Source organism: Pygocentrus nattereri, chromosome 8 (assembly GCF_015220715.1).
Source record: "Pygocentrus nattereri isolate fPygNat1 chromosome 8, fPygNat1.pri, whole genome shotgun sequence".
Taxonomy (NCBI): Eukaryota; Metazoa; Chordata; class Actinopteri; order Characiformes; family Serrasalmidae; genus Pygocentrus; species Pygocentrus nattereri.
The window spans coordinates 18,611,347-18,634,100 of record NC_051218.1 but is presented as its reverse complement, the minus strand read 5'-3'; the positions used below and the strand labels follow the sequence as shown (position 1 = coordinate 18,634,100).

At 39.4% G+C, this 22,754-nt stretch overlaps 1 protein-coding gene across 1 annotated transcript in view; it reads left to right on the top strand.

Annotated features, from left to right (window-relative positions):
• The first annotated feature begins 13,499 nt into the window (after positions 1-13,499).
• Positions 13,500-22,754, top strand: part of fat1b (FAT atypical cadherin 1b) — a 53,952-nt gene continuing 44,697 nt past the window's right edge. Inside the window, exons 1-4 of the mRNA XM_037540698.1 lie at positions 13,500-13,636; positions 14,237-17,526; positions 19,403-19,717; positions 22,250-22,311. Coding sequence (XP_037396595.1) covers positions 14,244-17,526; positions 19,403-19,717; positions 22,250-22,311 — 3,660 coding nt within the window. The 5' untranslated portion in view covers positions 13,500-13,636; positions 14,237-14,243. The remainder of the gene's footprint in view (positions 13,637-14,236; positions 17,527-19,402; positions 19,718-22,249; positions 22,312-22,754) is intronic.

The following is a 22,754-nucleotide window of genomic DNA, read 5'->3' as shown; positions in this document are numbered from 1 at the left end:
GCCCCTGCCCCTCCCTGCCCATTTTACTATGTTCTAAATATGGTGTTTTAGGCATCAGGTAGATGGTAACTTGCACTTTAGCACACTTTTTTATGAAGGCCATTTCAGATGATATTTTCCATCCTCAGAGTCTCAGTTCTGCAACTCCCAGTGTCCTTCATCCTCCTTGTTGCTTTCGAGATTGGTGCTTTCATCACTCTGCTGGACAGGTGAAGAGCTTAGCTTCACCACTTAGCTGCACCAATTGCATGGCATCAGGTGGATGAACCACAGCCAACCGTTCAGCACTCTTGGCCTGCTGGCTGTTTGACTAGGACTTGGCTGAAGGATGGGAGATGGAGGAGGAGCCAGGGGGATCTGCATATCTTTCATCTCTAGTGCGACTGAAATAGACCATTGTAATGAATACATCTTGTATTTTAATGTCTGGTGAGCTCACTTGTAGTCTATACAAGTTTCCAGCTACATTCTTCATATGCTTCAAGCAGTAGTGGAAACTTTGCAGACCTTGAATGTCTTGAAAGCTTATTCTTTGGTTTGTGCTCTTTTTCCCAAATGTCAAGGATAAAAGAACCTTAGCCACACAGTAGGTTGACACACAGTCTGAATGCCATCACAACCCATCTCACCGTTAGTAGCTACAGAAAAGTCTGTTATTCCATTATTAGGAAAAATGTATAAGTTCCAAAGAAGTTGGGACAGTAGATAATATGTAAAAAGAAAGCAATGATTTATACATTTTCTTTGATCTGTCTTCGAATAAAAGTTGCACAAAGACAAGGTATGTAAGGTTAACATAATTACTTTTTATAGAAATATAAATTTTAAAGCAATTAAATTGGGGCAATTTAAGACCAGAAATATATTGTGTGTGTGGATGTATATGTCTGTCTGTCTGTCTGTCTGCCCTGCAAAGGGCTGGTGATCTGTCCAGTTTGTATCCTGACTTCTGCCCCATGACAGCTGGGATAGGCTCCAGCACCCCCTCATGACCCAGAAGGAGAAGCAGTTTAGATGATGTGTGTGTGAGACCAGAAACATTGTAAAATGCTCAAAACGTCTTTAAACAGGTGGTGCAATCATGTCGGGCTATAAAAGAATCATCCAGAAAAGATTTAGACAAGGATTTCTCAAGCTGTGGGCCACAGACCACCAAAAAGAGATCTTGAGGCCAAACCATTGCTCTTGTGAGAAAGACAGTGGAAACAGAATGGAGTTTCTATCTACATCTACCTCATACATTTCTTTCGTTTTTCTCCTTTTTTAACATTGCTGCAAATGGTTTCTGTGATTGTCAATTTTAGTTTAATCTCAAACCCTTCTCTCAGCTTTTCAGTGGCAGCACTTAAGAAATGGAAAATACATTTTTATTTTTAAATGTTGATTTGAGTTTTTCTGTGGGCTGCCATGCTTTGTAGCTATAAACAGGTGGACCTTGATTTTAGATATTTCACACTCTACAGTGCATAATATCATCAAAAGATTCATGGAACCTAAAGAAATCTTTGTGTGTAAAGCTGAAAGCCACAAATGAATACCTGAGACCTTCAACATCTCTGGTAGCACTGCATTACCAACAGGTATATTTCTGTGCTGGAAATCACTTCATGGCTGAAGGATACTTTTGAAAGAACATTAAATGTCACTAAACACTGTTCATTGCTGCATCCATAAATGCAAATAAAGACTGTACCATGCAGAGTAGAAGTCATATGTCAACACTGTCCAGAAATGCTGCCGACTTCTCTGAGCTCGTCTGAAACAGACTGAAGCACAGTGTACTGGTCTGACGAGTGAGCCTTTCAGACTTTCAGACATCCAGATTGTTACCAGCATGAAGTTTAAAAGCCTGACAGCACCTGTCATGGTGTGAGGGGCTGTTAGTAAGTAGTTTTCACATATGTGAATGCACTAATAACACTGAACATATTTAAGCAATAGAACATGAAAGAGAGAGTGTTATCGTGAAATTACATCACAAGCCGAAGACAAATGCTGTACATCATCACAGCCATGATATTATAGAGATAATACATGACCTTAAGTGTTCTATTGCTTTTATACAACAGTTAAATAAATAAAGAAATTAATAAATTGGGCCGTGATAGTGTCATTTAATATGTTTTAATATTAGCAAATTATAGTTCCTTAACGACCAAATCATAGTTCCTTAACAGTCAGTTTGTTGCTACGTCACAGTAATGAGCTCCACTCACTCCTGCACAGCCAGCAGTTCGCTCTCCTGCTCCTTATAGTAAATTCCGAAACTGTCATGACCCCTGAGCAGCTTTTTTGTTTTTTATTGCGGCAGTTTTAATGCTCAGTCCGATTTGGTCAGGCTCTGAAGATGAAACTACAGGTTTGGTGAATGGTACTTGGTTCATTTCTGGCTAATTCTGGGTTGTTTATTTGTTCTTCTGTCACAGCTGCTGACTAAATAGCTGTTCAGCAGTTTGGGAATTTAGTGTAGTCTCATCTTCAGAATCTGACCAAATCAGCTGTCAGTCAAATGTGATCTTAAAAGTATCAATTTTCTGTTTGCGCACAAAGTAAGAAGTAAAAAACGTCAAATGTTTTGAGCATCTCATACAGCTGGCAAACACGTTGCTTAGCAACGGCATCTGATACAGTGGAATGATAGAGTTTTTGTGAAAAAAACATGATGTTATGGTGAAATGTCAGTACGGTTAGAACGCCTCTCAATGAAGCAGCTTGTGAACTAACTGTTGTATAATGTGTAGCAACACATGCGATGCTTCTTGGCGTTGTCTTATTCAGAGACTTCATACTTTTTTCAACACGTCAACACTTGTATACATCCTGCACGTATTCCAACTGTGCTAGACTGGCCTACCTGAAGTCCAGAACTGCCTCTCACTGAAATGAGTGTCTTATTAAGCTCACAATACAACAACAGCCCCGTACAGTTGCACGGCTAAAGATGTGTATTACAGAAGAAAGGCAAAAAATTCTGCTTTAAGAACTGGATCAGTTTGTGCCTGTAATCTCCAAGCAATTATTAAGAGTTGTTAAAAGTAAAGGTGATTTAACACAATGGTAAACATGCTTCTGTGCCAACCTTTTGGATAATGTTGCAGGCATCAAATTTAGTGTGTGTTTTATTTCAAAATAGTTAATAAGTTAAAACATAATATAGCATATTTATGTATCTTTTCCAATTTAGTTGAAGTGTATTAAAGGTGTTTCTATTATCATTTCACATATTGCCTTCCTTTTTTGGAATATAATTTGTATTTCGATTCTAATTTTAAAAGAAGAAAAATCAGTAAAAAACAAAAACAAAATATGCAACAGAAACCAGCAACAGCTGTTCAGTCTGATGAAAATTCAAATGTACAACCCATCTAGTTGTAATCATTGACCATGATTTCAATGAAAGATGATGACGGAAAGCCTATCAAATAAGAGCAGTGGTGGACAGTAACTAAGTAAATGTAATTCGTTACTGTACTTACTGTTTTTTTAAGTATCTGTACTTTGCTGAAGTGTTTCCGTTTTGACTTTTTACTTTCACTCCATTACATTTCCAGATTACAGTATGCAGTTTGTTTTGAGCTTGTTTTGACCTGTTGGACATACCGACCTACCATACTGTTCCACGATGGCCTTTTAGGGCCACTGTTTATAAAAATAAAAATAGTTTTTATTTGAGAACTTTGAGAATAAAGTCATAATATTTAGAAAAGAAAAGTCATAGTATTTGGGGACAAAGTGGGCTAACTGTAGAGGGACTCTTTCATTTTGATCGTCATTCTCATTGTCTGTGAAACTTCATGCCCTCTTTGAATGGTGCGGAGATGTAGCCACTGATAGCTGTGTAGACGACCCTGCCTGTGGTTCTCCTTCAACAAAACAGACAGGCAGGCTCTTTATTCTGAATGAACACAGATTCCTGCACAGCCGCTTCACCCATTTCTTATATTAATAACAGGCTGGTGCTGATGTGCAGGAGAGACAGAGAGACTGAATATATGAAAGTAGAACTCCACCAACTCGACGCCCCTCATTTAACACAAGGAGGTGCTGCTTTCCCTTTGCAAAGCCTTTGGCTACAATATTGCGACCTTTCCTGATATTAATGCTACAACTTTTTTTCTCAAAATATTACAACTTTATTTTCAAAGTCTACTATTTTTATATTTATTAACAGTGGCCCTAAAACACCATCATATGGTTTAATGTCGATGCAGCAGTGTAACATTTTGGGAGTGTCTATTCCAACATACATACATGATGGAACTAACCTAACTTTGTGTAAATAGACCACAATATAGAAATATGTACACATATGCAGTTGTGATTGACATGTCTTTTTTCTGAATTTATACCAATATTATTTCATTTTGTAGTAAATTTGTTTTTTGTTAGTTTATGTTTATGAACAGAGACCTAGAGTAAAGGAAACTCATTTGTGAACCTGTATTTAAAGCAAGTTTTTCTAAAATATACATGTTTAAGTTGAGAATGAGCTGGAGGAAGTTGCGGGGGACAGGGTCATCTGGGATTCTCTGCTCTCCCAACTGCTACCACGACCCTGTTTGGACTAGCGGTCAACGATGATGGATGGATGATGGATGGAAGTTGCAAATAGATCTTAAACTGAAACTTTGCTTGTTTGCAAAAGGATATTTCATGGCCACTTAGTTCTACCTAATGGAAATTGTCAGTGTTTTGTGGTAATGATAATGATCATTTTAATAGGCATCAATGAAATATTAATTAATGACATTCTATTAAAAGATTGGCTTAACAAGAGTGACACTGGAGTATTTTAACTTAAAATGAGTTAATGATGGAAGCTTCTTGCTACAAAAATGATAATAGGACATTAGAGTCATAATTAATCTTTTAGTACTTTTACTTTTGATACTTAAGTACATTTGAAGGCAAATACTTTTGTGCTTTTACTCAAGTGGATGTCTAAATGGAGGAACTTCTACTTTACTGGAGTATTTAACTTGGGTATCTCTACTTTAACTCAAGTATATGATTTGTGTACTTTGTTCACCACTGAATAAGAGTGTTGTGTCCATGATAGTTTTAAATGTCAACACATTGTTTCAGTTTCGATGTTTTGATACGTATTGAAATCAGTACACCCTCAATGTCAGAGCATTCAGTGCTGAAACTCCTTTTTGAAGTGTTGTTAACAGGATTTGCTGGTTAAACTGCAACACTACGCATGGCACCAAAGGCCGCGACTCGATTAACAAATGAACTTTGTGTAGTGATTAATGAGACGAATCAGTCTCTTAGACACTGAATGCATCATATGGGGAGGTTTTATGTGTTTACAGGCTCAAGGCCAATCACAGCCAAATCATATTTTCAATTTAACCCTTAATGCTGTACAGAGAATACAGAGTGCTCAATTCAGCCTGAAATATAATTTGCAGGAATGGGATGAAAAGATTGAAGAGATGCTCGAATTGCCGTAATCCCCTGCGCCATCCTGCTTTGTGCTCAAAATTTTCCAGCCAAGCTTTCGGATCATCTTCAGCTGTGCTTAAGCAGAGCGGGCAGAGGTATCAGGAGAGGATATTGGATTGTGTGGAGGATGCTCAATGGCACATTTGATCTCTAAAATGAGAGGGGGGGCACACATGGAAAAGATGTGCTTTTCTGCCATCTCCCTGTGGAGATGAATGCAAATGGCATATTAGAACATGAGAGAAAGGCAACTGAGAACTCTAAATTGGGAGCATTTGCTTAGTGGCTTATTCAGCTTCATCCCACTTATATAAACAGAGAGCAAAGATCCTGCCATGTTGGCTGCATCAGTTCAGAATGCCAATGTCAACAAAATTAGAGTTCATGATATGTTAACTGCAAGTACTGATGTGTAATTCAACCAAAAACACACTACGGATAACACCCCACAATAGTTTGAAAGGTTAAATGTATTTTTCAAAATAAGTCACATAATCCTGTGACACACAACATGTCTAAAAGTATCCAGACATACAGCTTGCATAATCTCCATGGAGATGCATTGTCAACACAATAAGATGATCTTAAGCAGCTGCACATGAGTTAAAAGTCATCATTTCCAATGCCCAGCATTGGCTACAGGGGTATAAAGCCCATCACAATTGGGGTGTAGTAATGTAACTGTGTTATCTGAAGTGATGGAGCTCCATTGAAATGAGTTGGAGTTAGACTTACTCATCCAACATCAGTGCCTGACCTCACTAATGATCTTCTGGCTGAAAGCAATCAAATCTTCACAACAATGTTCCAACATCTAATGTAAAGTCGTCCTAGAAGAGTAGAGGTTGTTACTGCAGCAAAGGTTGACAAACTCTTATTAATACGTTACTCTTATTAATTCCAGAGGAAATGCTAAATGAGTACAAACATTTGGAAATACCATGAATAACATCGTAGACCACAAAATACTTTAGACCAGTACTTGGTGGAGTGAAATGTTGGCATATAATGTGCCTTTCCTACACGTTTGTTAGACCCTCTTGAAAGTAAATCTTCCTTAAATAGTGGAAAAGCCCGGTATAGATTCTTTACAGTATGTGAAGGTTCCCTACATTTCAAGAAAGTTCTTCGTGCTCATTTAAAAAAGCGATTTTGCTATGAAACTGGACCCACATGTAGAAGTACTGTTTGCACTGCTGACCATTTTTTGGAAACTGAAATGAGCAAAAAAATCAGTCCATTTTTACTCAGTATTATTTTTCAATTTCAATGAACAAATGCAATAGCATAGCATGATAAACGAATAAACCATGCATGGGTCTACTCTGGTGAGTGTGGATGCAAAAAATAATCATGAGGACACGTATTTGTCCCTTATCTGCATGTGATCTCCATTCATCTTAAATAACCATGTCAGGATGTTGTTTAGTAATATAACAGTGTTATATTATCATTACTGGTAATTGTCATGACAAATGTTATAATGATTGAATTTATTACAGCTTGTGTCGCATGCTCGTTTTTGCAAATTGTGCTCTAGGTAGTCTGATTTTTCTATAAACAGTAAAATAACATGCACGAAGCTTGGAGCCGCTCACATAACACTCACTGGCCACGCTTCAAATGACCATGCCGGTTAAAGGCTGCACCGATAACACAAGTTTGATAGTGTCAGTGTTGTAGTGCAGAAATGGCATGGTCACCACTTCAGATTTGCTATTATAAAATGTATTGCTGTTGTCGGAACAAAACCTCGAAACTCCAAAATAGTTATTTTACATAAGGTAAAAAACATACTTTACCTTTAATACACGTCAGCGGAACCAGACTATTTTCCAAGTTATTCTGAGACGTTTCTGTTGGTTCAATCACCATGAAATTTGGGATTTTAAGGGGCTTAATATGTTATTTTATAAAATGTGCACAGGCCATTTTATGTATTACATCATATGTTTAATTGTGCATTAAAATGTACAGAAATGTCTTCTCTGTTAAGCATGTGTAACTTATTTTCACATAGAAAATTGTAGCTTCCTCTTGACCAAATCGTCCCCACAAGGTGACCCACCAGTGGGTTGTGGTCCACAATTTGAAAAACAATGCTATTATGAACCGTTCTAGTGAGGCTCTTCAGGGAACCAAAAGTGGTTGTTTTGTGAAAGAACCACTGTTGGCAGAGTGTAGCTGTGCTTATTGCATTACCATATGCTGTGTTGAACACCTTAAATTACCTGGTGTCTTTCTCAAATGGCAGTAAAAGCATGCCAATTCCTGCTAAGGGACATAAAGAAATGGAGGGGTTTAGAGCAGGTGGCATGTAAGCTGCAAACAAAAAGCAATGAGCCCTTTCCAACATTATTTCCACAGAGAGGAGCTTACACACAGCAGGAATTCTGTCTCACACTGTTAACCTCACCATTCTATAATTGACAACAATGAGAAGCTCTGATCTACTATTAGGACTGTGAGGTTACATTGCATTTTCATACATTGTCATTGCATGTGAAATCATCTAGTGATGTGGAAGACAGATGGTGCATAATTTAAGGCAAACTTAAAATAAGGTCAGTCATATTCATTAACTTTACTGCTCTATGCCTGAAGAAACACCCATTTAAAACAAAGAACTGAAACAAGATCAAGAACAACAGTTAAAACTGGAATGGTTTGGGAGAGATCATGAGCTTCAAAGTTCATCTAATCAGATATGACTCTCCAAAACTTTCAAAGCAAGTTCAAAGCAAAACAAATTGGATATTCGAATGCATATTTGTTTCGATATCAGTTGTTCAGTTTTTGGGGGTAGGAGAAAATGAAAATAAAAAAAAAATCTCATCACATGAACACTATACACAAAGTGTAGGCTCCTGTATCACATTCTGAGAGATGCAAATGAGCAGACGTTTGGGCTTTGTTGTTAGGAAGGAATTGTTGAAGTTGAACAGATAGTACCTCCTTCAGCATCTGTTACCCCCAGATAGAGAGTCCAAATAGAATTTCAGAGCAGAAATATTCTGGCACGTGCACCTCGCTAAAATTGCTAAATCTCTATCTGAAATAGGATCTCCTTCTCAGATTCTTTTGACTATGCAGGCATGACTGAGCTTTTCTGCAAACACTAGTCTTTATTACATGGCTTTACAAACCTAAACATGTAAATCCCTTTTGTAAATGTAATAAAGCGTTTGCTTTCTTGCTTTTTATCTCCACTGGATTTCCAAGAGATTTACATGATCCCGTGGCAGGTAGTTTGGCCACCTAAAAACCAGTATGGCAGCCTTATGGCAGATGGTACACGCTGAAACGCAAGCGCAAAATACGCTGATAGGCTTAACTAGGATCGTATTAATTGATTTTATTGCTCTGTGCCTTAATCCACATTGAAAAACATCCATTCAACAGCAAGTTCAACACAGCATTCTTCTCCTCCCACCAGGGTCTGGTCTAAAACTGGACATTATTTAGAGCGCCTGAATTGCATTGTTTTTCCCTTTATGCATCACTAGAGCATAATTAGACATCAAACCGGCCATTAGGGGTGTACTTTGTGTACTTCTGGTGCCGGTCCCAAGCCCGGATAAATGGTGAGGGTTGCGTCAGGAAGGGCATCCGGCGTAAAACTTGTGCCAAAACTATCATGCAGATCACGAATATGATTACCATACCTGATCGGTCGAGGCCCGGGTTAACAACGACCGCCTCCGGTGTGTTGACCAGCAGGGTGCCGGTGGAAATTGGACTACTGTAGGTCGAAGACCATCAAAGAGGAGAAGAGGAAGGTGGGTTAGAAGGCAGCGAGAGAGAAGGAAAGGCAGGAGTGTGGATGTTAGAGCAGGGACTCTGAACATAGGGACAATGACTGGTAAAGGCAGAGAGCTTGCAGACATGATGGAGAGAAGGAAGGTAGATATTCTGTGTGTCCAGGAGACCAGATGGAAAGGAAGCAAGGCCAGGAACATTGGAGGTGGATTCAAACTGTTCTATCATGGTGTAGAGAGGAAGAGAAATGGAGTAGGGATAACAGCTTGGGAAAAGTGTTCTGGATGTAAAGAGAGTGTCAGACAGGATCATGAGCCTGAAGTTGGAGGTTGATGATGTGATTTTGAATGTGGTCAGTTCATATGCACCACAGGTTGGTTGTCAGTTAGAGGAGAAAGAGGAATTTTGGCGTAAGATGGATGAAGTGGTAGATGGTGTCCCTAGAGAGGAGAGATTAGTGATTGGTGCAGACTTCATTGGACATGTTGGTGAAGGGAACAGAGGGGATGAAGAGGTGCTGGGTATGTATGGTGTGAAAGACAGAAATGCAGAAGATCAGATGGTTGTAGATTTTGCAAAGAGAATGGAAATGGCTGTGGTGAACACGTATTTTCAGAAGAGGGAAGAACACAGGGTGACATACAAGAGGGGAGGGAGGTGGACACAGGTGGATTATATCCTTAGCAGGAGATGCCACTTAAAGGAGATTGGAGATTGTAAAGTGGTAGCAGGGGAAAGTGTAGCAAGGCAGCATAGGGTGGTTGTCTGTAGAATGAGATTAGAAACAAAGAAGAGGAAGAGAGTGAAGACAGAGCTAAAGATTAGATGGTGGAAGCTGAAGGAGGAGGATGCTTGCAGGCAGTTCAAAAACTGAGCTACCTGAGGACTGGGAAACTACAGCTAAGGTGGTGATAGAAATGGGCAAAAATGTGTTGGGTGTTTCGTCTGGTCAGAGGAAAGAAGATAAGGAAAGTTGGTGGTGGAATGAGGAAGTCCAGGAGAGTATTCAGAAGAAGGAGGCAGCTAAGAAAAAGTGGGACAACCAGAGAGATGAAGGAAGTAGGCAGGAGTACTGTGAGGCTAGTCGCATAGCGAAAAGAATGGTGGCAACGCAAAGGCTCAGGCCTATGATGAGCTGTATGAGAGGCTGGACAGTAAAGAAGGAGTAAAGGACTTGTATCGTTTGGCTAAACAGAGAGATAGAGCTGGAAAGGATGTACAGCAGGTTAGGCTGATAAAGGATAGAGAGGGAAACGTACTAGTGAGTGAACAGAGAGTGTTGAGTCGATGGAAGGAGTACTTTGAAGAACTAATGAATGAGGAAAACGAGAGAGAGAGGAGGACAACGGGGGGAGAGATAGTGGATCAGGAAGTGCAGAGAATTGGTAAGGTGGAAGTGAGGGCAGCTTTAAAAAGGATGAAGAATGGAAAGGCAGTTGGTCCAGATGACATACCTGTGGAGGTATGGAGATGTTTAGGAGAGAAGGCAAAGTGAACTTTTTAACCAGGTTGTTTAACAAAATCCTGGAGAGTGAGAGGATGCCTGATGAGTGGAGAAGCAGTGTACTGGTCCCCATTTTTAGGAACAAGGGTGATGTGCAGAGCTGCAGTAACTACAGAGGTATAAAGTTGATGAGCCACACCATGAAGGTATGGGAAAGAGTTGTTGAAGCAAGGCTAAGGCGAGAGCTCCAGATTGGAGTGACAAATGGTTTCAAGGTGAAGGTAGGGTTACATCAGGGATCAGCTTTGAGCCCCTTCTTGTTTGCAATGGTGATGGACAGGTTGGCAGGTGAGGTCAGGCAGGAGGCTCCATGGACCATGATGTTTGCAGATGACATTGTAATCTGTGGTGAGAGTAGAGAGCAGGTGGAAGAGAATCTGGAGAGGTGGAGGTTTGCACTGGAGAGGAGAGGAATAAAGGTCAGTAGAGACAAGATGGAATACATGTGTGTGAATGAGAGGGAGGCAGGTGGAAAGGTGAAGATGCAAGGAGTAGAGGTCGTAAAGGTGGATGACTTCAAATATCTTGGGTCAACCATCCAGAGCAATGGACAGTGCAAAAAAGAGGTGAGGAAGAGGGTGCAGGCAGGATGGAGTGGGTGGAGACGGATGTCAGGGCTGATGTGTGACAGAAGGATAGCAGCAAGAGTGAAAGGGAAGGTTTACAAAACAGTAGTGCATCCTGCTATGATGTACGGTTTGGAGACTGTGGCTCTGTCTAAAAGACAGGAGGCTGAGCTGGAGGTGGCGGAGATGAAGATGGGAGTGACAAGGATGGACAAGATTAGAAATGAGCAGATCAGAGGGACAGTGAAGGTGGAGCAGTTTGGAGATAAAGCCAGAGAGGCCAGGTTGAGATGGTTTGGACATGTGTTGAGGAGGAATAGTGGATATATTGGGCAAAGAATGTTGGAGATGGAGCTGCCGGGTAGAAGGAGAAGAGGTAGACCTCAGAGAAGGTTTATGGATGTAGTGAAGGTGGACATGGAGATGGTTGGTGTGAAAGTAGAGGAGGCAATGGATAGGGCAAGATGGAGGCAGATGATCCACTGTGGCGACCCCTAAAGGGAACAGCCAAAAGAAGAAGAAGAGCATAATTAGACATCATTCACTTTACTACAGAATACCCTTATTAAGGTAAAGAGTAAAATCCAGTTAAAGTAAAACCAGAGATTCTCTCATTACCTATATGTATAAGTAAGAGTATAGATATTCCAAGAATAATATGCATGCTTTAAAGGCTGAATTTACATATCAACATTAAAATTGATAAGGTATAAAAATTCTTAGGCTTTTTGTTCTTGTTCAATGTACAGTGTACACTTGACTTGCACAATGCTATGTTGTATGAGAAATCTGCCTCATAAACTTTTGTTGAATGTCTGATTAAAATAGTCATTTTTATGCAAACATTTATATATATATATATATATATATATATATATATATATATATATATATATATATATACTTAAATCCCTTTCAATAAACCTGCCAAATTAAAAATAGAGACCTCCAAAACTCCAATATATATATAAAGCCTGAGTAGACTGATTAATTTCAGTGTTACTGAGCTATTTTAAAAGAATGATAACTAATAATCTCCTCAGCAGTGGACATGCAAATGATAGGTTCAGCATCTGTGTTGTACTGGACTTCTGCTATGGGATTGTGGGAGTAGCAGTGGAAAGTTAACAGTTTTCATGAAATGTTTTAACAGAAGAATTACATGAAAAAAACTGCCAAGCAGCAACAGCATGGAACAGTGTGAATTAAATAAAAAGAAAATCTTATTTTTTTAAATCTGCCTTATTAATATGTATTGTATGTGTGTTGTAAATATATTGTGAACATGTTACTTTATTAAATATGATTTTTGAAAAACACAAAAAGCGTTTCTGAGTTCTGCTCAAAATCAGCTAAAACTGTCACTAATAATCACTACTGAAACATGTGGTAAAGTTTTGGTAGTGTTCTGACTGTGTTGTTAGTGACACCATGGAATGTTCATAGTTTAATAAAATAATCATAATTAAGGTAGTCACTCAAAGCCAAAGAATTTCAGTCTATAATCTAAGTCAGTTGAAAGTCTAGTGTGGTTTGAACTCGCTAGAACTCAGTGGAATGATCCAAGAACTGTGGCAATTCAAAGAACCAATTGAATGTTTGCATGGTTTAACGGCTATAGAATCATTTTTGCTGAGAGTGTATTAGCAGAGTAATGTTTTGCATTAGACTTGATTATTTAATGTGCAAATTGCTGATGCTTCTTTAGAAAAACGTATAAATTCTGTAGATCTGCAAGGTTTGCAGTAGACCTGCGCATACAGTATGCAGACTAACCAGTTTGGTCGTGCACTAGTTTAGTTAATCTCGCTCTTCCATCAGCAGAATCTTTCCAAAAGGTACAGGAATCAACAGGAATAACAGTCGTTTTTCTAGATATTCGTCGCTTCTTTCTTCAATGGAATGTTAAGGTTCAGGATTTACAAGAGCTTCAGAGATTGATCACATCACATAACTGCAGTCGGCGTGATTTCCTTTCCCACCTGTATTCCGACAAGACCTGCCTCCAGCGCGAGTTTCGTTACTTCTGCGCCAGGATTGGCTAACGTGGCTTACTCTTGCGATGGGATTGGCTGGAAGGATTTACTCCTGCGCTCGGATTGGCTGGTGGTTCTCACTCTCAAACAACGGATTATTCATTAGCCAGTCCCAGCGCAAGAGGCAGGTACTGTCGGAATATGGGTGCAGAAAAAAATAACGTTGTGAGTCCACTAGTCCACGGAGAAACAGTGCACGGGAGTGAAGACAGAGGAAAGACAGCAAAGCACTTGCAGGGAATTTATACGCTGGAACTACTGGCTGTTTTGTGTCCTGAGTGAAAGTCTGGGCGGAATACAGTGTTGTTTCGCCTGATAAGGTGAGTAAGTTTAAATTAAAACAAAATCCCTGAAGTACGCTTCAGTACAGCATTTTCAAATTGAGCTTTTTTTTTAAGAGTGCACCCGTGTCTACTTCATATTTTATGCGTGTTATTCCAACGTAAAGCACACTGTGTGATGGGAATGTCTTGTAAATTGCCACAGCTGATTGTGAGACGGTCCCACCTGCACCTTCTTCTCATTATACCAGCTTTAAAGTTGTTCAGTTCAGAAAATGCTTTGGGAGCATGGGGGTGTCAGATCATTAATGTTGCATAACCCACATCTGTGGAGTGAGTCACTGAAGATTTAAACTAGAAACAGATAAACTTAGGAGTCTATCATTGCTCATCTGCATCAGTGCAGTGATCTAAGTGGAGGTGCTTGGACCCACTGCAATACAGAATGGCTATTGCTGGAAAACTCTGACTCTGACAAATATATGTTATTCAAATCAATGAATACCTTTATAAACATCTGATTCACAAAATAAATGAACTTATCTGTGACAATAGAACGCACATAGGAGAACAGTATGTTCTGTGTAATTGATTGTGTCTTGGATATTTCTTTCACATTCCTTGTTTTTTTTTTTTCAGTGCATTCATGTCTTCCTGTGCCACAATGGGTAAATGCTGGAGTCAGCATCTCCACATCATGCTCCTTATTTGGACTTGTGTAGTAAGCCAGCAAAAGATGGACATGATCCCCTTAAAGTTTACGCACTCACTCTACAATGCAACAATATACGAGAATTCTGCTGCAAGAACCTTTGTTGAATGCCCAGTTAAAATGGGCATTTTCATACAGGACAGATCTTGGGATATATGGTACAGAATAGAAGCTGGGGACCATGAAAAAATATTCAAAGCAGAAAAGTATGCTTTGGGTGACTTCAGTTTCCTGCGAATAAGAACCAAAGGGGGCAGCTCAGCCACACTGAACAGGGAGGTAAAAGATAAGTATTTGTTCACTGTACAAGCAATTGAAAGACACTCAGGAGCAGAGGCACAAACCCAAGTTCAGCTTGAAGTTTTGGATGCAAATGATCTCAGACCGCTTTTTTCACCAACCTCCTATAGCATCTCCATTCCTGAAAACACTCCCATAAGAGCCAGCATTGGAAGAGTCTCAGCAACAGATGCTGACACTGGCACCAATGGAGAGGTCTACTTCAGCTTCAAAGAGTGGACTGCTATGTTCTCCATCCATCCAACAAGCGGTGTCATAACTCTCACAGGCAAACTGGATTACCCCGAGATGCCACAGTATGAGATTGATGTGCTAGCTGTGGACAGAGGCTTGAAGCTCTCTGGAAGAAGTGATGTCAGTAGTACAGCAAAACTGACAGTGCAGATACTGCAGTCCAATGACCATGCACCTGTTGTCAAAGCAGTTCCATTAACTCCAAGGAACACCACCAAGGATCCTACTTATGCATTGGTATCTGTGGAGGATGATGATGAAGGGCAAAATGGGGAGATAGCCTCTCTGAGCATAGTGGCTGGAGATCCGCTCCAGCAGTTTAAGGCAATTAGAACAAGTCCTGGAAGCAAAGAGTATAAGATCAAGGCAAACAAAGAGGTGGTCTGGGAGGGACATGACTTTGGCTATAACCTTACCTTGCAGGCCAAAGATAAGGGAAACCCACCAAAGTTTTCTTCAGCAGTAGTAGTGAGGGTGAAACCTCCATATGAAAAAATGGAGGCTCTGCAATTTGAAAAAAGTATCTACAGAGTTACGCTCAGTGAGTTTGCACCACCACACTCTCCAGTAGTCATGGTCAGAGCTGTAACAAAACTTCCAAATTTGAAGTATTTATTACAGTATAAGATGCAACAGCACAGGAACCCATTCACTATTAATGAAAACACTGGCCTCATAACCACTGTGGAATCTGTTCAGGCAGAACATGTTAGCCAGTATGAGTTTGATGTAACTACTAGCAATGGACAATCTTCAACTAAGGTAGTTGTTAATGTCATTGACATGAACAACAATGCTCCAAAGTTTCAACAGTCTAAATATGAAGCTAGCATTGATGAGCATGTGCCTGTAGGGACTAGCATTTTAACAGTCAGTGCTAGCGATGATGATGAAGGAGAGAATGGCTATGTTACCTACAGTATTGTTAGCATGAACAAAAAGCCTTTTGCTATTGACTATTTTACTGGCATCATAAGCACATCTGAAGGGTTGGACTATGAAATGATGCCAAGCAAATTCTACCTAAGGGTTCGAGCTTCTGATTGGGGGTCCCCTTTCCGCCGTGAAGCAGAAGCTGTGGTCTTAATATCTCTCAACAACCTGAATGATAACCAGCCACTCTTTGAGAATATTGACTGTGAGGTAGCCTTACCAAGATCCTTTGGAGTTGGTGAGCAGATAATAGTGGTTTCTGCAATTGATGCAGATGATTTAGGAGTTGTGAGGTATCACATAAGTGCAGGTAATGAGAGGGATTTCTTTGAATTAGATCCACCGTCTGGTGTGCTAACACTTAAAAAGCCTTTAATTGATGGTGATGGCAAAGAACATCCTTTCCATGCTTTACACATAGAAGCAAATGATGGGGAGATATCCAGTTCACCCATGCTTTTGAATATCACAGTTGTTAGCAGTTTGAAAGAAATACGCTCAAAGTGTGTGGAAACTGAAGCCCTAAGACGTTTAGCTGAGATGCTTCTCTTTGGCTCTAAACTGCACACTGAAACGGAAATGGTGGGGGAATTTGGAGACATGCATTCTGTCAACAACAGTGTACCACAGTTTGCAGAATCCATTCCTAGTCAGATAGAGGTTAGAGAGGACCTTCCAGTGGGGAATAGTGTAGTGCTTCTCAAAGCAACAGATGCAGATAATGGCTTCAATGGGAAATTGCTTTATGTGATATCAGGAGGAAATGTTGACAGTTGTTTCATGATAGAAACAGATACTGGATGGCTTAAAGTTCTTGAACCTCTTGATAGAGAAACAACTGACCACTACACACTTAACATAACCGTATATGACCTTGGTTTACCTCAGAAGTCCTCATCACACATTTTAGAGATCAGTGTGTTGGATGTCAATGACAATGGCCCAGAGTTCCTAGAGCATGAGTATTCAGTGGACATTAGAGAAGACAGTGCTGCAGGAACAGATATCATTCAGCTTGAAGCTACGGATAAGGATTTAGGGATCAATGGAGAGGTCAGCTACTCCTTTCTGACCAAAACAGACAAATTTGACATAAATGAAGAGACAGGGATTGTAACAGTTAAAAGCCCATTGGACAGAGAAGTGAACCCATGCTTTGCTTTGAAGGTTGCTGCTTATGATAAGGCAACACATGATCCTCAGTTGATGTCAACAGTGATTCTGAATGTCATGTTAGAGGATGTAAATGACAATGCTCCTACTTTTTTTCCTTTGCACTACCGGGTGAGAGTGTGGGAGGATATACCAGTGGGTACCTTGATATTATGGCTGGAGGCCCATGACCCTGACTTGGGTCAGTCTGGACAAGTGAGGTACAGCTTGACCGATGATGCAGATGGAAGCTTTCAGGTGGATAAAGTGAGTGGAGCAGTGTACCTCTCTCAGCCCCTTGACTTTGAGAGGAAACAAGCATATAATCTGACAGCAAAAGCTAAAGACAGAGGAAAACCAATCTCTTTGTCCTCAGTGTGCTTCATTGAAGTGGAGATAGTGGACATCAATGAGAATTTGTATCGCCCTTCTTTTCCCTTTTTTGTGGACTGGGGAAGTGTGAGTGAGGACGCCCCAGTTGGATCTTCTGTAATGGAAGTTACTGCACATGACGAGGATGAGGGAAGAGATGGAGAGATACGCTATGCCATACATGATGGCTCAGGCCTTGGGGTTTTTACTATTGATGAAGTGACCGGTAAGTGGGTTGTTAGCTCACCCTGAGAACTCAAAAATTATGAAAATGAATCACACATTATAAAATGTGTGAGCTGACTATCATACCGTATTTTATATATCGTCACTGTTATAATAAAGCGTGTACCTGTGGAATCGAAACATTTTAGGAGAAGACATTTTATTCCAAGTAATTCTGCACTATTTCTGTTGGTTCATTCATTAGTAAATATTAACAAAATATAAAAAGGACAGCTGGCACATTAAAGTTTTGATATTATAGTGATGAAAATATGTGATAATGTATTGCTGCTGTTGTAACAAAACCATTACTGTTGTATGGTCACTTAATATGAGAAGCAAAAAAGTTCTCTTTAACATGTATTTATATAATGATATGATTTTTCAAAAACTTTTGGACCATTTCTATTGGTCTATTCATCATTAATTGTGAATTAAAAAGCAGGTACAACATTTTGATATGGCAATGACTATATGTTATGCTCCATTAATTACGGAATTTCATACAATGCTATGAAAAAGTCAGAGACCACCCTTCATTTATATAATTCCATTAATGTAAAGCCAGTCAAAACAGCTATTAAGAGCAAATTATTAATTTTTCAGCTTTAGATAATGCTGAAAACTTGTATATAACACATATTTACACAAAAGTCTGGTCAACAAAACATAATATCAGTGTTTTCAGTATTTATTGTGTCCACCCTTTGCCTTTATTACAGTCTCCATTCTTTTCAGGATATTTGCTTTTAGTGTGTCAAAGAAATCTGAAGAGATATTTTTCCACACCTGCAAAGTTCAGTCTTAGAAATTAGTTACATTTCCTGCTTCTCACTATCCAGGTAATCCCAAACACATTCAGTGATGTTGAGTTTTGGACTCTGGGGTGTAGTCTGTCCATTGATTTGCAAATGTTCTTTTTGTCTTTTTTTTTTTTCCAGAACAGCTTTTTGACAGCTACACATCCTTTCAGACTCATAGTGTTGAGTTGTCTTCTCACAACAGAAGGATGGACAGAAACACCTGTGGATTTTTTCAGATTTGAAGCAAGAGTAGAGCTGATTTTCTCCTCTCTCTCAAAGATGAAAGCTTTAAGTACTGTTTATATGATAATGACAGTACTGGTGGTCTACCAGGTCTTGCATGCTTCTTTTTCTTTTTTTTTTCTTTGACATTCCCCTTCCTAATGCAAATGGATTATCTTTTATCTAATCTTCTGAGATATAACTCCTGAAAATGAGTAACTTGATGCTGTTTTGACTGGAAATAGGAGTGGTCTCTGACTTTTGCGTAATACAGTATAGACTGATCAGATATGAAGTATCACAGGAAAGAAGCTCATTTTTGATGTCTTCTAAGACTGCGTATTTAGGACATGATAATGTTTCTCCCTGAGATAAAGAATGATCACTCAAAGGCTTGCATGAGAGGTACTGTAACACCAGAACAATAGCAAAGCCCAATCTCCCTGTAAGCAGACACTGCAGTGAGACATAGCCAACTAAAGAGTAATCTTCTCTTCAGCCTCTTAGACATGAGAACTGTCCGTTTACCTTTTTACTCTTGTGCAAATTCTGCTGATGCCAATTTTCAGTTTCTCAGCAAGATACAGTTGCCCTCCCCTGTACATTAGTACTGGTTGAAGCTGAAGGAATGTTCTCTGTGCAAGTCTCTCCATGTTCCTGCACCAGTTCTTCAGCAGTTAGCCGTATCTCATCTGCCAAGTTTGCTATGTAAAAGACTCATGGTCATGTGATCAAGTTTATGACTGGGGAGTCAGCACAGTCTCTGGCTTAGTGCTTGATGAGCATTTGCTAGCAGTACTTGAACAATGCCTAACATGTAGTTCAATATGTTTCTTTTTGTCTTCGTCATAGGTGTCATAAGGACACAGGAAATACTGGACCGCGAGACCACCAGTCATTACTGGTTGACGGTCTATGCCACTGACCAGGGGGTAGTACCACTCTCGTCTTCTGTGGAGGTCTACATAAATGTTCAGGATGTCAATGACAATGCTCCGCAGACTTCAGAACCTGTCTATTACTCCTCTGTGCCAGAAAATTCTCCAAAAGATATGTCCATCATGCAGATCCAAGCCTTTGATCCTGACTCCAAAACCAGTGACAAACTGACCTACACGATCACCAGCGGGAATCCACAGGGATTTTTTAACATTGATTCTCAAACAGGTAGGTTCATTTTTCCATCCACTGGATCTTAGACACAGGGTTAGTTTAAATGTATAGGACATTTATCTATACATTTAAGTGATGTTCACAGATGTTAAGTTTTAAGCATACAAATCTCCACTTATAAGGTAAGAGCAGAACAACCAAGCAACAATAAACACAACTGTCTGATTACTGGGACAATTTAGAACGTTCTCTCTCCATTCGCTCTGGTTCATTTGGCTCGTCAGTCCTTTTTTGTGTCATTGTAAAAACAACTGCAAACATTAGAACTTTGGTGTTTATTGCAGAATGTTCGGTCGGTCGGCCTTAACCTTTCTAATTTGATTGCAAGGTACAAACCTATACACTACATTAGACCACTTAATTGTCAATGTTCTGCTTTCAAAAACTCTTTCCTGTTTTGTGGAGCGTTTTCATTATGCAAATTTACGTCCAGTCTTTTAAAGCCCAGAAACCTGGGAGAGTTGATAAAGTGAGGCAGCAGCTTCCAGCACTATTTTACTATCAGCATCTGCATTTTCATAAGCTGTAACTACAGAAACAAGCAGTTAGCGCTAAAACAAATGAGAAATGTTACTGATCCGACACAAAGGAGAGTACTTATTTAGGGCTTTTCAAACTTCACTGCCCTTTTAATTTTCCACAAAGAGGTAAAAATGAGACCTTAATTGAATTTACTTCAGCACTGGTACAGTTCACTGAGACCGCAGCTGGGTGATTAGCATTCTCTGAACAATATATAAAATAAATGCAGCTAATTAATTGGACTTGTACAGGCATTCTCAAAACTTCAAATTCAGTTGACAGAAAATTCACAGCCTGTGAAGTATGCTTTAACTTTCCCTGACAGCTTGTTTTGAGATGCTGATACAGATCAGTTTATGGCTAGAAAAGTGAGGAATTGCAGCCCAGACTAGATAATACAACTGTGGAATACAGTATTAATGTACTGTGAGAGACCACTCTTCATTTATTTAAGTTCTGGGAGGGGAACATCCAAGGAAAAGAAGTGAAAAAGCAAGTTCCCAGATCGGAATTCAAAAAACTATTTAGGGGTCTATGAGCTTGCTATACAATTTGGTGTTTTGTATATGTTTCTCTAACTTTGTGATAATACAGTGCAGAAATACTGTTCATACATTTCCTGAATCTGTAGAGTCGCCCTTTTCATTCCATCATTTCACAAGATTGTACATGACTCAAATCTAGAGTTATAAGGCTGTGAAGAGAGGTTTAGATACACGTTATCAGCCTCTCCCAATGTGTAATTGGTGGATTTGAGTGTCCATCTACATTTTGTGTGAAGCTGGCCAACAGACACTGAGGAAATCACAACGGACTGACTCTTCACATCGGAAACCCTTCATATTTTATTCAGTCAACATTGGAGACACATGTGAAATGGTGTGCAAAGAGTTCACAGCTGCAGAAGATAATGGAGGATTTTGGTATGAAGCATATAAGTATTAAGTTACAGTGCCTCTAAAGGGGAATTTAAAAAGATATGCAAATGGTCAAGAAAGGTTGCTTCCTCAGAGGGTTAAAACTAAAAGTGAAAACAGGACTCCTAACAACAGTGCAAGACCTGGTAGACCACCTTCACCTTCAGATAAACAGTACTTAAAGCTTTCATCTTTGAGAGACACTCAAGCTCTGCTCTTGTTTCAGACCTGAAAGAATGTTTTTATGTTCATCCTTTCACTGTGAGTAGACACTCAGCACTATAAGTGTGACAGGATGTATAGCTGTCAAGAAGCCCTTGCTGAGAAAAGACAATAGACCAAAAAAGAACATTTCCAAAAAAGAAAAAAAGCAAATGGTGCTGTGAGAACGATGGACTATCAGACCTCATCACTGAGTGTGTTTGGGATTACCTGAGTCGTGAGAGGGAGAACATGCAACCTTTGGAGGTGTGGAAGGATATCCCTGCAGATTTCTTTGCAAAAAAAAAGCCTAAAAGAAAGAAAGCTGTGATAAAAGCATAGGGTGGACACACAAAATATCGGAAATGCTGATTTTTATTTGCTGCAAAATGGATAACTTGTACTTGAACGGGAGGCAGTCTCTGATTTTTGCACAGTGCTGTATGACACATATTTATACATTTGCTATGTGCACTTGTATGTTCCTTACAAGGATTTTTACAGCTGTATTTATGTAGAAAATATTTATGTCCTCATACAAAGGCATATAAACATGAACTTCCAACACAGCTCCCAATAGGAGAACCATTATTTTATAATCATTATAGTATTTTCATTCACAACATGAACACAATCGAATATTGATTAGTAAAATACAAAAGCTAACAAAAAGTAATGTGTAGACTAAATGAATATACCCTTGGTCTGTAGATATGGGCCTTTTCAACACATATTTCAAGTTTTTATCAGTTGATGCAACCATGCTGCTTTCTTATTACTGATTTACTTTGCTTTACCTATGTTACTTGTTTCTTAATTCAACTTACCTATAGGTCAGAAGAAGTGAAGCACTAAAATTAATGTAAACCTTTCTCTTCGTGCACAGGTTTGATAATGACCACTTCTCGAAAATTGGACCGGGAAAAGCAAGAAGAGCATATACTTGAGGTAAGCCATTAAACTGGAGATGTTTAAAAGTCTATTCACACCAGAGCCAATGTGTTCCCCACTGAATCCCATTTCTCTCTTACCAAGCTGTATTAAGTGTTCTGCAGGATATGCATAAGAAATAGCTGTTTTAAAAGGCACTTTTCTGCATTAAATCCAGTTCTGCTGATGTACTGCTGGGGTGTAAATACAAGAGCTGTAATTATGGGATGTCTTAGGCTGTGTTGATTGATTAAAGTTTTTGAACATCACATTTGATGTTCAGCCACATTTGTACTATGCTGAGATGAAAGGCAGGTAGAACTTAGAAAATTCAGGTAACATAATTATATGACTAGCACTTTTACTGGGAACATTCTCCAGATATTTGCTTGGTTTATACTGATGGACTAAACTAAAGATCGTATTTGGAGTCTCTGAGACACATCTCAGCTTTTTCATGT